This window comes from Lissotriton helveticus, chromosome 1_1 (genome assembly GCF_964261635.1).
Source record: "Lissotriton helveticus chromosome 1_1, aLisHel1.1, whole genome shotgun sequence".
Classification (NCBI taxonomy): domain Eukaryota; kingdom Metazoa; phylum Chordata; class Amphibia; order Caudata; family Salamandridae; genus Lissotriton; species Lissotriton helveticus.
Genome location: NC_136057.1, coordinates 70,826,727 through 70,841,878, shown reverse-complemented (window position 1 = coordinate 70,841,878; position 15,152 = coordinate 70,826,727). Strand labels below are relative to the sequence as shown.

Genomic DNA, 15,152 nt, shown 5'->3' with positions numbered 1-15,152 from the left:
GAGAGTAGAGAGAGAGTGGACATAGACAGTAGAGAGAGAGAGAGTGGCGAGAGCGTGGAGAGACAGTGGAGAGAGTCAGAGAAAGAGAGAGTAGAGAGAGAGAGTAGAGAGAGAGAAAGTGGAGAGAGAGAGTGGAGAGAGAGTGGAGAGAGAGTGGAGGGAGACAGTGGAGAGAGAGAGTGGAGAGAGAGAGTGGAGAAAGAATAGAGAGAGATTGGAGAGAGAGTGGAGAGAGACAGTGGAGAGAGACAGTAGAGAGAGACAGTGGAGAGAGAGAGAGAGGAGAGAGAGTAGAGAGAGAGAGAAGGGAGGGAGGGTGGATAGAGAGAGTGGAGAGAGAGTGGAGGGGGACAGTGGAGGGAGAGAGTGGAGAGAGAGTGAGAGAGAGAGTGAGAGAGTGGAGAGAGAGTAGAGAGAGAGAAAGTGGAGAGAAAGACAGTGGAGAGACAGTGGAGAGAGAGACAGTGGAGATAGAGTGGACAGAGTTGAGAGAGAGAATGGAGAGCGAGAGAGAGTGGAGAGAGAGTAGAGACTGACTGACTGACTGACTCAGAGACTGAATACTGACTGACTGAGAGACTGACTGAGAGAGAGAGAGACTGGCTGACTGAGAGAGAGACTGATTGAGAGTGAGACTCACTGACAGAGAGAGACGGACTGACTGACAGAGTCTGACTGACTGAGGTAGAGAGATACTGAATAACAGAGAGAGAGAGACTGACTGACAGAGAGAGAGACTGAGAGAGAGGCAGAGACTGACTGACTGAGAGAGATAGGCTGATTGACTGCGAGAGAGACTGACTGAGAGAGAGACTGACAGAGAGAGAGAGACTGACAGAGAGAGAGAGACTGATTGATGTAGAGAGAGAATGAGTGACTGAGAGAGACTGACTGACTGGGAGAGAGAGACTGACTGGGAGAGAGAGAGAGACTGACTGACAGAGAGAGAGACTGACTGACAGAGACTGACAGAGAGAGACTGAGAGACTGACAGAGAAAGAGAGACTGACTAACAGAGAGCGAGACTGACTGACAGAGAGTGAGACTGACAGAGAGAGTCACTGACTGAGAGAGACTGACAGAGGGAGGGAGAGAGAGACTGTCTGGAAGACTGACTGACTGAGAGAGACTGAGAGAGAGACAGGCTGAGAGAGAGAGACTGGCCGACAGAGGGAGAGAGAGAGATACTGACAGAGAGATTGAAAGAGCGACTGACAGAGAGAGAGAGACTAAGAGAGAGAGAGACTAACTGACTGAGAGTGACTGATTGAGATAGAGACTGACTGAGATAGAGACTGACTGAGAGAGAGACTGACTGAGAGAGATACTGACCAAGAGAGAGAGAGAGACTGGGACTCTGACAGAGAGAGAGAGACTGACTGACCGAGAGAGAGACTGACCGACAGAGGGAGAGAGAGAGAGAGAGAGAGAGAGAGAGAGACTAGCTGACTGAGAGAGAGAGACTGTGAGAGACTGACTGACAGAAAGGGAGAGACTGACTGACAGAAAGAGAGAGACTGACTGAGAGAGACTGACAGAAAGAGAGAGATAGAGAGACTGACAGAGAGAGAGATATTGAGAGAGAGACTGACAGAGAGAGGGACTGACTGAGAGAGACTGACTGACTGAGAGAGACTGACTGACTGAGAGAGACTTAATGACAGAGAGAGACTGAATGACAGAGAGATAGACTGACTGATTGAGAGAGAGAGAGACTGACTGACTAAGAGAGAATGACTGACTGACAGAAAGAGAGATACAGACTGACTGACAGAGAGAGAGAGAGACTGACTGACTGAGAGAGACTGGCTGACTGAGAGAGACTGAATGACAGAGAGAGACTGAATGACAGAGAGATAGACTGACTGACTGAGAGAGAGAGAGAGACTGACTGACTAAGAGAGAATGACTGACTGACAGAAAGAGAGAGATAGAGAGACTGACAGAGAGAGAGAGACCGACTGACTGACAGAGAGAGAGAGAGAGAGACTGACTGACTGACAGACTGACTGACAGAGAGACTGACTGACTGAGAGAGACTGAATAACAGAGAGAGAGAGACTGACTGACTGACTGAGAGAGAGAGACTGACTGACTGAAAGAGAGAGACAGACTGAGAGAGAGAGAGACTGTGATGGAAGGTCAAAGTGTGTATGAAGCCATGCAATGCCTCTTAAGATTGCTATTGTCTACTAATAACAAGCATTAGAAATGCAATCGGGCTCGGATTTATTTGAGTTTGAGCTAATGGCACTGTAAATGCCAATGTATTGTTGCTATGTGTTATGGAATGTGTTCATGTGGTGTGTACTGCCAGTGATCTCCTTGTGAGTGTGAGAATATTGCACCGTTACTGCCTGTGATGTCCTTCTTGTGAGTGTGAGGAGCTTGCACCTCTGCTGCCTGTGGTCTCCTTGTGAGTGCAAGAAGATTGCACTGCTGCTGCCTGTGATGTCGTTCTTGTGAGTGTGAGAAGCTTGCACCACTGCTGCTTGTGATGTCCTTGTGAGTGGGAGAAGCTTGCACCTCAGCTGCCTGTGGTCTCCTTGTGAGTGTAAGAAGCTTGCACAGCTGCTGCCTGTGATGTCCTTCGTGCGAGTGTGAGAAGCTTGCACCGCTGCTGCCTGTGAGTATGAGAAAGATTGCATTGAGCATCTCTGTGCTGTGCCTGTTCTTTGTAAGGGACTCTTGCTCTGTTGCTGCTGCTGCCTTGGCACAGTACCTGCTGTGAGTGTGTAAGGGAAGCTTGCACCACTGCTGCTTGTGATGTCGTTCTTGCGAGTGTGAGAAGCTTGCACCTCTGCTGCCTGTGGCCTCCTTGTGAGTGTAAGAAGCTTGCACTGCTGCTGCCTGTGATGTCGTTCTTGTGAGTATGAGAAGCTTGCACCGCTGCTGCTTGTGATGTCCTTCTTGTGAGTGGGAGAAGCTTGCACCTCAGCTGCCTGTGGTCTCCTTGTGAGTGTAAGAAGCTTGCACAGCTGCTGCCTGTGATGTCCTTCTTGTGAGTGTGAGAAACTTGCACCGCTGCTGCCTGTGAGTATGAGAAGATTGCATTGTGCATCTCTGTGCTGGTCCTGTTCTTTGTAAGGGACTCTTGCTCTGTTGCTGCTGCTGCCTTGGCACAGTACCTGCTGTCAGTGTGTAAGGGAAGCTTGCACCACTGCTGCTTGTGATGTATTTCTTGCGAGTGTGAGAAGCTTGTACCTCTGCTGCTTGTGGTCTCCTCGTGAGTGTAAGAAGCTTGCACTGCTGCTGCCTGTGATGTCGTTCTTGTGAGTGTGAGAAGCTTGCACCGCTGCTGCTTGTGATGTCCTTCTTGTGAGTGGGAGAAGCTTGCACCTCAGCTGCCTGTGGTCTCCTTGTGAGTGTAAGATGCTTGCACAGCTGCTGCCTGTGATGTACTACTCACTACTCTACTCTACTCACTACTCTGCACTCACTACTCACTACTCTGCACTCACTACTCACTACTCTACTCACTACTCTAGTCACTACTCTGCACTCACTACTCTACTCACTACTCTACTCACGACTCACTACTCTACTCACTACTCTACTGACTACTCTACTCACTAGTCTACTCACTACTCACTACTCTGCACTCACTACTCACTACTCACTACTCTCCACTCACTACTCTACTCACTACTCACTACTCTACTCACTACTCATTACTCTGCACTCACTACTTTACTCACTACTCTACTCTACTCACCTCACTACTCTACTCACTACTCTACTCACTACTAACTACTCAACTCACTACTCTACTCACTACTCTGCACTCACTACTCACTACTCACCTCACTACACTACTCACTACTCTCTTCTCACTACTCACTACTCTGCACTCACTACTTTACTCACTACTCTACTCTACTCACCTCACTACTCTACTCACTACTCACTACTCTGCACTCACTACTCACTACTCACCTCACTACTCTATTCACTACTCACTACTCTACTCACTACTCACTACTCTACTCACTACTCTACTCACTACTCTACTCACTACTCACTACTCTACTCACTACTCTGCACTCACAACTCACTACTCTAGTCACTACTCTGCACTCACTACTCACTACTCTACTCACTTCTCACTACCCTACTCACTACTCTGCACTCACTACTCACTACTCTACTCACTACTCACTACTCTACTCTCTACTCACTACTCTACTACTCTACTCACTACTCTACTCTCTACTCTACTCACTACTCTACTCCCTACTCTACTCACTACTCTACTCACTACTCTACTCACTACTCTACTCACTACTCTACACACTACTCTGCACTCACATCTCACATCTCACAACACTTACGACTTGAAAGCGCTGCAACAAAAGATGTTACAGTTAACCAATGAATTGGTACGCAGTTTACATACATAGGAAGGATGGACATTTACGTTGGCTTTGCTTGTTCTTCCTATCAAAACCGATGTTCGCAGCAAGAGTTTAACTCAGTGAGACATCTTGCTGTACATTATGCATGTTAGTGCTTACAAACTACTGTATTCAAACTACGTTTTGAAGTGTTCTGCTCTGCAGTGCCCTGTATGACCTCTGAGCCCTCCATTGCCATTTGACCCGCACTAAAGTGCACAGGTGCACATCCCCTCCCTGGCCCAGGGCCTGGGTTATTGCTCTGTGTCCTTTATGTGCTGCGTACAAGTGCCTAGATCTGCTTGCGTCCGTTCTGCCGTGCCATGAATAGGCGCTGGAAGGAAGCGTGTCACCTCTACATTCATTGTGTAACAGTTTGTTCTAGCCTAGGCAGCAGTGTAGCTCACTGTATGTCTTGTGCTGTGTCATGCTGCACTGCATTCTGCAGCATTGTCTCCCATCTCATTATCTCGCCTAGCCGGCTTTTCAAATTTTGGTTATCCATTTGTTGTTGAAAGTGATTCTCCCCGCCAAACCTCACAGGTTATTTGTTCGTCGCTGCATATTTGTTCTAGTGCGGAGAAGGGATGTTCTTGTGCAAGATCCTTGTCGATAACACCTACATCCGGTCTTCGTCCGGCTTTCCAGTTCTGCATCTGCAGTCAATGCTATTGGTCTTTGTCTGTCTTTTAGTTTTCCCAACTCTACTTTAATGATAATCAGCATTTCATCTCGCCACCGTTAGAAACATAGTTGGTCTCGTTCATTATGCAAATATCCAGTTTTCTGTGTTTCATGCAGCCGCAGCCCGGTCAGCTTGGCCTACCCCAGGTGACAGGAGAGGGGGGGAGGGGGAGGGGGAGGATGGAGGGGGGTTGAGGGGGGAGGAGGGGGGGGGGGAACTGGAGCACTCTCAACCCAATGGGCTTTGCATTATTTCTTTGGTGTTTTTTTAGCTGATCTGAGCCATAGTTTTCATCCGTTTATAGTGCCTGGTGCGTTTCTCAGTGAAAAGATTTGTTGTAGTTATTAGTTTTCACAGGTGCTCGGTGTGAGCTGCTATAACGCATATTTACGTGCTCCGACTTAAAGCATTTTTTCCTTGTAATCCCCTCTAGAAATGTCCTGGCCTTTTTGACATAATCCGCGAACTCCTCTTGGCCCGTGTTTTGGCAAGATAAGAGTGTTCCTGCTCGAAATAGTGTGTTATAAGAATACATAATCCTTGTATCCCACCTTCTTAAAGATTGATGGAGTTTTGGCAGCGCAAATCACGAACAGCTTGGATCCGTGTGCTGTTTTGTGTTTACACAGGCGCTCCTCGCATTGTGATGCTTTACAATTTCAGCTTGGCAAACCGGTGCAGACTAGAGCGCCTCGCAGTTCGGTGCTTCTGCTGCCGCTGCCCTGCGCGTGCCCATTACCCAGTGCGGATGGGCTCGGGGGCCATACGGGAGCACAGCGGCGCTGCTGCTGCCACTTGCACGTCCCCATAAACTGCAGAGAGCACCGCAGCACATCTACTGCTCCTGGCACGTGCCCATAAACTACACACTAAATCAGGCGGGGAGACGGGGGGTGAGCCAGAGAGCGGCAGAGCAGCTCCCCGGGCCGGCAGGAAGGAGCCGCACACGGCGTCTATGCCTGTGTGCACGTGAGGAGGACGCGCGCCAGACAAACACACTGCTAGACGGTGAACGCGCGCACACCATCTGGAATGCATTACACGGCCACCCTGACAGCTCCTAATTATAATTAATGTACTTCTTTGCGCGAGCACGAACGAAATATGCCCAAGATGGCGGAACAAAACTACATTTACCCTATCACTTCAAGCCTATTAAAACGATAACACAACGAAGACGAATCACTGGCCAGATGACAGAACACGCAAAGGAATGTGTGGAATTTGTCTCGGCCAAAGCCCTAGGAGATACTTCTTTTTTTTCTTCTTTAACATTAGTTCTCGAAGCTCCTCCCACTTTCAGTGGGGAGGAGTCCGAGCCCTAAAAATATATTAGCAAAATGTGCTCTTTGTAGTTACATCTGCTTTTGAAATACTGCATTGTCCCATTGTCTAATGTTTTAAAACGGAAAGGAGAAGGATCAGTGGATGCACTTTTGTCAAAACTGACCGATGAGTGGGCCCGATGTTGTATATCATGACAGTAGTCTGCATCAGGAAACCCACCTAGAATTGGGCAAACTTCCACGGCCTACTGATGGCAGGGACCCTGTAATGAATGGACCACCACCTATGATAGCCTGCTGGCAGACTAAGCCCAACGTTTAACTCCAACATCCAGTGTTACTTATCACGGCTGTATTGGTGACAGTGGCGTAACAATAGCTCCGCATCCCCTGCAGTATGGAGGGTCGCTGGCCTGAGAGCTCTAGACTGGCAAGGAGAATGGGGTGGGGGCCTCTCCATGTAATTTGCAGGGGTGACCCCTCAAGTTTTGTTACGCCACTGGGCAGTGACTCTACCGGCACATCCGGATCCCGGCCCCCATGGTGTGTGGTGCCACAGTGATTGACAACTGCAGTAACGACTGCTGAGAGAGGTCAGCCCCTCCCCCCTGTGAGTCAGTACAGTGTGTGAATGAAAGGCCGAGGACGCCGCGCCAGCGCCGCAGCCACTTTTGTCGCATTGTGTTTCCAGGCAACAACTGGCAGCTGGGAGTGATTTGATACATTGTAGCAGCTAGCGCTCTCAGCCACTCTACAGGCTGAGAGCAGAGATGATCGTTTTAACTATTTAGGAACTCACAGCAAGCAAGCAGGACGTCTCTCGGAGCACCAGAGAGCCGTGCACAGGCGCCGCTGGTGACGCGCTCTGGGAGGTGAAAATGCGTGACAATGCATTTCAGTGCCGTGATGCGGATCACCGCACTGAAAAGCGTGAGCGTCACGGCTGATGCGTGATACTTGACAAGATTGTCTCCAATGCAGCCGAGTGTGCTTGCAATCTACAGAATGTCATAGAGATGAATAGCGTTGTCTGCTGAGTGTCTTGAAACAATGGCGCTCCCTAGCTGACACTATATCCTACCTGACATGCAAATGCAGGTGAACTCTCCATTGCGGTCCTCGCAGCTGGCGTTATTCTTGCACGGCATGGACAGGCACTCATTAATGTCGGTCTCACAGCGGGGACCCATGTACCCCTTTCCGCATTGGCACTGGAAGGAGCCCCATGTGTTTACACACTTTCCAAAGTGCTCACAGGGATTGGAACCTAGAAACAAGGAAAAAAGACCATCTGCTGAAGGAGGCAGCACCTTCTTTCATCACTACAACCGAAACAATGGCACCCTCCAGGGAATGACCTTCTGCCCTCTTAAACTAATCTCTGAGCACTCACCTGGACATGGCAGGGTCACCCTGGAAGGCCTTTCATTGATTAGCTAGCGGTCTCTGACCCACATATGAGGCTCTCAAGGGATGGGGACCTGGTACGTCAAGATCTTGTCTGGCATGAAGCTTCTGTGGGTAAGTTGGCAAAGGGGTCCAATCATTGAATGATTGATTGTGTTCCAGATCTGGCGCCTACGATTCCCTATACAATTTACAGATGAAGGATTACATTCAGGACTCAAGTTCATAACTCTTCAAATCATACCAGCACACACTATGATGCTGTTTAAAACACACAAGATAGGTTGGCGTCTTCACAATCTGCGCCACTCGTCAGCCGTTCTCTGGCTCAACACTATGAAGGACACGATTCTGGAAACCCAAACACAGCCGATGTTACTGGTGTACGTCTGCTCCACTGGAGGATGTCTCTAGAGGAGAGCAGCGTTCTTGCACTGGACGGGGCTTCAATGCTACAACATCGCCACTCCACAGCAGATAAAATACAGTACTGTGGACAACACAGCTGCAGGAGCTACTAAACCCTCCCAACAAACCTGCACTGCTCTAATGAGAGACTGACCAGCTAAAGGTATCCTAGTCCATATCTGAGCTACCAATCTTCCAGAATGAATACACCTCTACCTTCAACCTCAAGAGCATTCTTCTCACTGATGGACGCTGCTACATAAAGTTAGTAAGACTCTGGTGCTAAGGCATGCATGGATGGATGAAGATGGTCCTTCTGCTCTTTGGAGTCAGCAAGGCCAGGGCCGAAGACAACTCAAAGCTTGTAAAACAAGCAGATCAATTCCCATAACTGCCTGCTTCAAGAGCCATGGCAAGAACTCAAGCTTTCCCTAGACTATGGATTTCACTTGCCAACTAAATGTAATGAATACTTTAAATAGCAGTACGAAGATCAACACAAATCCATACTTCTCATTAGAATTACCTTTTTTGCATGGCATAACCAGGAGCCAGCCCAGGTAGAGCTGCTCCATGGGTGACCACCTTAACTTACCTATAGAGCACTCGTCAACATCCTGGTCACAAGCACCGCCAGTGAAGCTAGGAGGGCAGTAGCAGATGGCACGGCCGTTAACTGGGTTGGTGTCACACATTTCATTTTCGTGGCATGGGTTACTGATGCAAATATCGTTCAGGTGGCAAAGCAGGCCTGGAAGATTGAAAAAATAAAAGCTCATAATTGAAGTAGTGTAAAATCCATCGTAGCCCTAGAGGCCGGCCACAATTCCACCTGCTAGGAGAGTGATCTAAGAAAAGAGACATTTTTCTATGAGTAACTTAGCTCCCAGAGTCTCCCAGAGTCTCCCCGAGGCTCTACTCACCAGTCTTCCCCATTGGACACTCGCAGTAGAAAGAAGCCACTCTGTCATGGCAGGTGGCCCCATTGAAACAAACGGCTTTCGCACAGTCATCAATGTCCTCACTGCAGCTCTTGCCAGTCCAACCATTCACACAGATGCAGGTGTGGCCACCGTGTGTATTGTAACAGGTCCCACCGTTGTGGCACGGATTGGGCTGCAGCTGGCATTCGTCCACATCTTCAGTGCAGAACTGACCTAATAGTTATGAGAATGAAGGAAAGAGAAGGTTAAAGTCAAATTTAAAACTAACCATTATCTAGAAGTGAGAATCTATTCACAACCTACAACCTGTGGGTTTACCCATTAAATTAAAAGGTGGCACAGCGTTCCTGTAGAATTCAGGACTTGGAACACTTGTTATGCCTTGCATGGTAGTGAAGGTGAAATCTAGAGCACTAGAACGTTTAAGCAGGGCTTCGAGGGGCTTCACAGTAGGATGAGGGACCAGACCTCCCTAAAAGACTCAATATGACTGAGGCGTCCTCGTTCTTTAGCTCCTGAATAAGACATGGAAATACAAACCCTTTCTGTGAAATGGACTCCATCGTGCTGTGCCAGTCTGGCTCACAGCTCTCATTTGGGGGACCATCTATCTCACATGGCAGCCCCCTGAACGAGAAGCTTCTTCTCAAATCAGGTTCACTGCAGGTTCTTGAACAGTGTATCCATTTCATATTACCCTACTCCTTCACAGCGCGATGGGAGGGGGTGCAAAGCATAAAAAAGCAAGCTCCAATGCTTCCACCATGATGGGTGTGGGGGCAAGGCTTTCAGAAGCAGGACAAGTCCTCAGCAGTCCTGGAGAGCATGTGCTGGGGCTGTGGGTAAAGAGGAGGGGGCAGGGGCTAACCAACAAGTACTCCTCTCCCTTCGAATCCTTCTTACCAGTCCACTCCGGAGCACACCGGCAGCGGTAGGTGTTCACCCCATCCACACAAGTCCCTCCGTTCCTACACTTATGGCCTGGACAGTCATCAACGTTGATCTCGCAATTCTGACCACCGAACCCTTAGGAGCACAAAAGAGGAACAGCATGTTAGAAAGTGGTAGTAAAGTAAATATACCAAAGTTATGTCTGATCACAATCCTTTGGTGATAGAAATAAATATCAAACTAGAATCCTCACAGACACGATGGGCATTTATTAGGGCTCTATTAAGTGAAGAAGAGAACATACAGCACTTTGAGGAGTGGATTCCTAGGTTAATTGGAGAGAATTTAAGTAGAACCAATATAAGCATAGTATGGGATACATTAAAAGCAGGGGTCAGAGGAGAAACTTCTAAGTATGGCTGGGAGGCACAAAGGAAGGATACAATCTTGTCACAAACCCTGTATGAGGAATTAGGTAAAGCAGAAGCCGACTTAATTAAGGTAGTGTCTCTAGCAATGTATAAAAAAGCCATCAGTATACAAAAGAATCTGTTCTTCACTGGTCGAATTGAGCACGCACAGAACTCAGCTAGGATGCTATTTCAAGTGGTGAACTCTCTGTCCAATCCTCCAGCTGGATCTACAATAGAGAATTCGCAGGAATTTTGCACCGCACTAGCCACTTTTTTACCACTAAGGTAATGGATATTTATTCCACCTTCTCCAAAGAGCCGGCAGGAAGAACTGCTGATTTAACCATTCAACCAGCACTGAAGTATCCTTCCTTTACTCAGTTTCAATCAGCTACCGAAGATCAGGTCAACGTACTTATTGGCAGGATTAAATCAGGCTCTCCATTGGACCCATGCCCTCCGGCCATAATGAACCAACTACACAATGTGGTTACTCAGCCGCTGACCAACATATGCAATTCCATCTTTAAAACCGGTGTCTATCCACAGATCTGGAAGAAGGCTATTGTTAAACCTTTGATTAAGAAGCCTTCCTTAGACCCTACCATCACTTCCAACTACAGACCTATTGCCTGCCTTCCCTTCCCTGCCAAAATATTAGAGGCAATAATGAATAAACAGCTTTCTGAGTTCATTGAACAACATAAGCTCTTAGATGATACTCAGTTCGGGTTCCAGAAGGAACACGGAACTGAGACAGCATTGGTAAAAGCCTCGGATGAAATTCGAGAGATCATGGATTCGGGAGGCGCGGCAGTGCTTATCTTGTTGGACCTGTCTGCTGCCTTTGACACGGTCGACCATGACATCTTGGTCGACCGTGTCGCAGCTCTTGGAATTAGTCATCTGGCTAAAGATCTTATAGCCTCTTTTCTAGTCAATCGTAAACAGGCAGTCAAATTGGTCAACTACTATTCGCCCACTTCTGAATTGCTCTGTGGGGTCCCTCAAGGATCCTCGCTAAGTCCCACGCTTTTTAATATCTACGTTGCGGACTTGGCGAGGGTCATTAAATCTCATGGGATGCGATTGACTACTTATGCGGATGACACCCAACTTGTGTTGGCAGTACACAAGAATGGTCCAGTGGTGGCTGCTAAGTTTCAGTAGGGGCTACTGGATGTACAATCATAGATGCACAGTAACTGCCTGAAACTTAATGCAGAGAAGACCGAAGTGATGACCTTCGGTAAGATCTCCCCCCAATGGTCCTCAACATGGTGGCCCAGTCAGATGGGCTCCCCCCCGGTTCCTGCTGTTAAGGTTAGGAATTTGGGAGTTATCTTCGATAACAAGTTATCATTTGGTTACCATGTAAATAAGGTGGTCTCTGCTGCATTCTTCGTGCTGAAGAAAATAAAAAAACTCATGCCATACCTGCCTGCCTCGGCAGGGAAAACACTCATTACCACCTTAGTGTTTTCGAAGCTGGATTATGGAAACGCCCTCTTCCTTGGTACACACAAATACATTCTGAATAAACTACAATCTGTGCAAAACATGGCAGCACGGATCCTACTTAATATCCCCTGGCGACACCCCACTTCAGTAGCCATACGCCATCTACACTGGCTAAGGGTGGAGAGCAGAATCAAATTTAAGGCGCTCTGTATCGCCTATAAGGCCATTCATCAGACTGGACCGAAATTCCTAAAGGAAGCTTTTCAGGTGTACATACCTGGAAAGGATCTAAGATCAGCGGCAAGCTGTTTATTGCATGTCCCCCACACAAGAACGGCCACATGGGGAGATAGACGTTTCCTGGTAACAACTCCCAAACTGTGGAACACACTCCCCTTGCATATTAAAACAGCACCAACACTCATTGCCTTTCGCAAGGCCTTGAAGACATGGCTATTCAACCAATAAGTTCACGCTTTGAATTTTGTGCATCCCAGAGTATCTCACTGCGCCTAGACACCCAAGGGTATTAGTTGCGCATTAAAAATTCCAAAAATAAATAAAATAAATAAAATAAGGGGGAGGATCGGAGACAGCCCAATCAAAGATTATTATTGCTAGATCTGCCATTACTGAGATATCTATCAAGAAATCGACTGGGAAGTATATGGTGTGGCGGAGCAGGGTTTATGAGAATAGTGAGAGGGTGGGTCACCTACTTGCTGAACGTACTAGGGAGAAAATATTACAAACTCGGATCAGTGAAATTAGAGACCCTAGCGTAGGTATGGTAAGTGAGCCTGAAGCCAACCTTACTGCATTTCAAAAATGTTATCAGGGATCAAGAAGTTGAGGATTATTTAAAGGGGCACATTTTTGATCAGGTATCCCCTGAAGAGAAAGATAGCTTATGTGCGCCATTTACAATGGATGAATGGGAACAGATTTAATATCAGGGGAATTTTATAAAAAGTTTAGGATACAGATTTTGGCACCCATGCTGGAGGTATTTCGCAGAGCACAATCAGATTTGTTGGCAAAGCGCGAATATTATAGTTTTCCCTAAAAAAGGCAAATCCACAAAGGTATTGGGTTCGTACCGGCCATTTACGCTGGTTAATAGTGATTTAAAAATCTTCTCTAAAATCTTGGCAAACAGGCTAGCCGTAGTTATTAAGAAGCTAGTATCGCCGTTCCAACATGGGTTTGTCCCGGGGAAGGGGCATGACGGAACACATCCAGCGTATATTCACGCTATTTGATTATACAAAGGTTTCAGGAGTCAATAGGGTCTCCTGGCCCTTTTTATGGGCAATTATGGAAAGGAAAGGTTTGGGCAAGGATTTTAATGGAGCTATCAGATGTATGTATCAGGAACCCGTGGCTAGAATAGCTATATGGGCCACACATCTCATCTAATTAAAATGACTTGAGGTACGCGGCAAGGGTGTCCTGGCTCTCCCTATTATTTGCACTCTAAATAGATCCTTTAATTAGAAAAATTGCGGAGAATGATAAGATGCAGGCCATCCATTCGATTGGAGGAGATACTACGATTTTAGCATATGCGGATGACCTAGCTACAATGTCAACTAACTAAGAAAGGTAAGCAAAAGATTAAAGTCTCAGGATATTATCTTAATGAGAACAAAATGATGATTGTCAAAAACTCTAGAAGAGACTTGGACGATATACGGGTAGTGGAAAATCGTATATATTTGGGGGTTGACATTTGTGCTAACATCGATAACATTGTGAAAATTAACCTGGAGCCTCTGTTACAAAAGACTAAAACAGATTTTAACAGAATGAATGGCCTGTACCTTACACTCCTGGAGAGGTGTAATGTTGCTAAGATGCTATTCTTGCCTAAAATGTTGTACTTTTTTAGAGCCATTCCAGTGGAAAAATATAAAGTCTGGTTCTCTGCTTTCAATCAAATAATTTTGAAATTTCTGTGGGCCGGGAAACGACCCCGCAGAGCACTTAGATATATGACTTTACATAGGGATCGGAGGTGCTAGTCTGTTCCGAATCTCCAGGTTTATTATTGGGCAGCAGCTTTACAACAGATGGCGGATTTACTGGGAAAGGAGATGATAGCAACAGAGGAAGCATCCATTACTTCTATTTATAGGCTAGTATTAAGGGCAGAGGCCAATGGCTGTCTCTTGCGTCATATAGATTTTGCTTATTTTAAAAGAGTGAAATTTAAAATTTTTCTGGAAGCATTTAAGGTTTTGACGACAGTTAGGAAGAACCTTGAAATAAGCAGGATACACAGATATTCCCCCTTGGCTGATAATGATCTATTGCATGAAATTTTTCAAGACGGATATATGAAAATATGGATGGACAAGGGCGTAAGGTTTATTGGTGTTCTGATGCACCAAACACCAAGGTTTAGGGCACATTTAGGTTTAATTCGAAATCTAACTTCCCTTGGTTCCGAAGGGAGGGGGCGGGGGGGAGGAAAGGGGGTGGGGAGCTGGTTTAGCTTAGAAGGAAGGGAGAGTGCAAAAATAAATACCTGACATCTTGTACACACGTATTGAAATGTATATTTCAGTGAATTTATTGCCAATATAATGGAAGTCATGCTGCTCATTTTGCATTCGCTGTTCACCTTGAGAAGAAGTGGTATCGGGGGGAAAGCGTACGCAAATTTCCAGAACCAAACTATTGACAGTGCATTCCCAATTGACTGCTGGCACTGTTGTATGGAGACAAAGCTTTGGCATTTCTCTCTCTATGTTGTCCCAAAGAGATATATCTCCGTTGTTCCCCATTCTTGAACAACTTGTGAGAGTGCTGTTTGGTTCAGTTCCCATCGTGAGACGATGAGGCTTGTCTGCTCAGTCTTCTGCCTCTGTGTTGTCCTTCCCTGGTAGATGGACCGCTGCCATCTCTATTTTCATTTTAATAGCCCATATCCACATATCTTGAGCTAGTCTTGATAGTGGTAGAGACTGTGCCCTCCCGTTTGTTTATATAAAACATGGTGGTTGTGTTGTCCGTCTGTATTAATATCGATTTCCCCCAGAGTTCTTTCTGAAAGGCTTTTAAGGCTAGGAATACTGTGTTCAGCTCCAGGATGTAGATGTGTTACACTGCATCCTGGTTCTTCCAGACTCCTCTGGCTTTGAGATTGTTCATGTGTGCTCCCCATCCCGTCTGGGAGGCATCTGTTGTTATGGCCACTGTAGGAGTTGGTTTCATGACCATGTCCTGTTTTTGCCGGGGCAGTCCCAGGAAGTTGGAGA

The 15,152-nt window shown here is 46.8% G+C and overlaps 1 protein-coding gene across 1 annotated transcript in view; it reads right to left on the bottom strand.

The window, feature by feature from the left end:
• LOC144828760 (uncharacterized) overlaps window positions 1–15,152 on the bottom strand; it is a 198,546-nt gene that overhangs the window by 71,235 nt on the left and 112,159 nt on the right. Inside the window, exons 6-9 of the mRNA XM_078687248.1 lie at window positions 10,028–10,150; window positions 9,104–9,337; window positions 8,776–8,931; window positions 7,447–7,632 (exon numbers count right to left, since the gene is read on the bottom strand). Of these exons, the coding sequence (XP_078543374.1) occupies window positions 7,447–7,632; window positions 8,776–8,931; window positions 9,104–9,337; window positions 10,028–10,150 (699 nt within the window). The remainder of the gene's footprint in view (window positions 1–7,446; window positions 7,633–8,775; window positions 8,932–9,103; window positions 9,338–10,027; window positions 10,151–15,152) is intronic.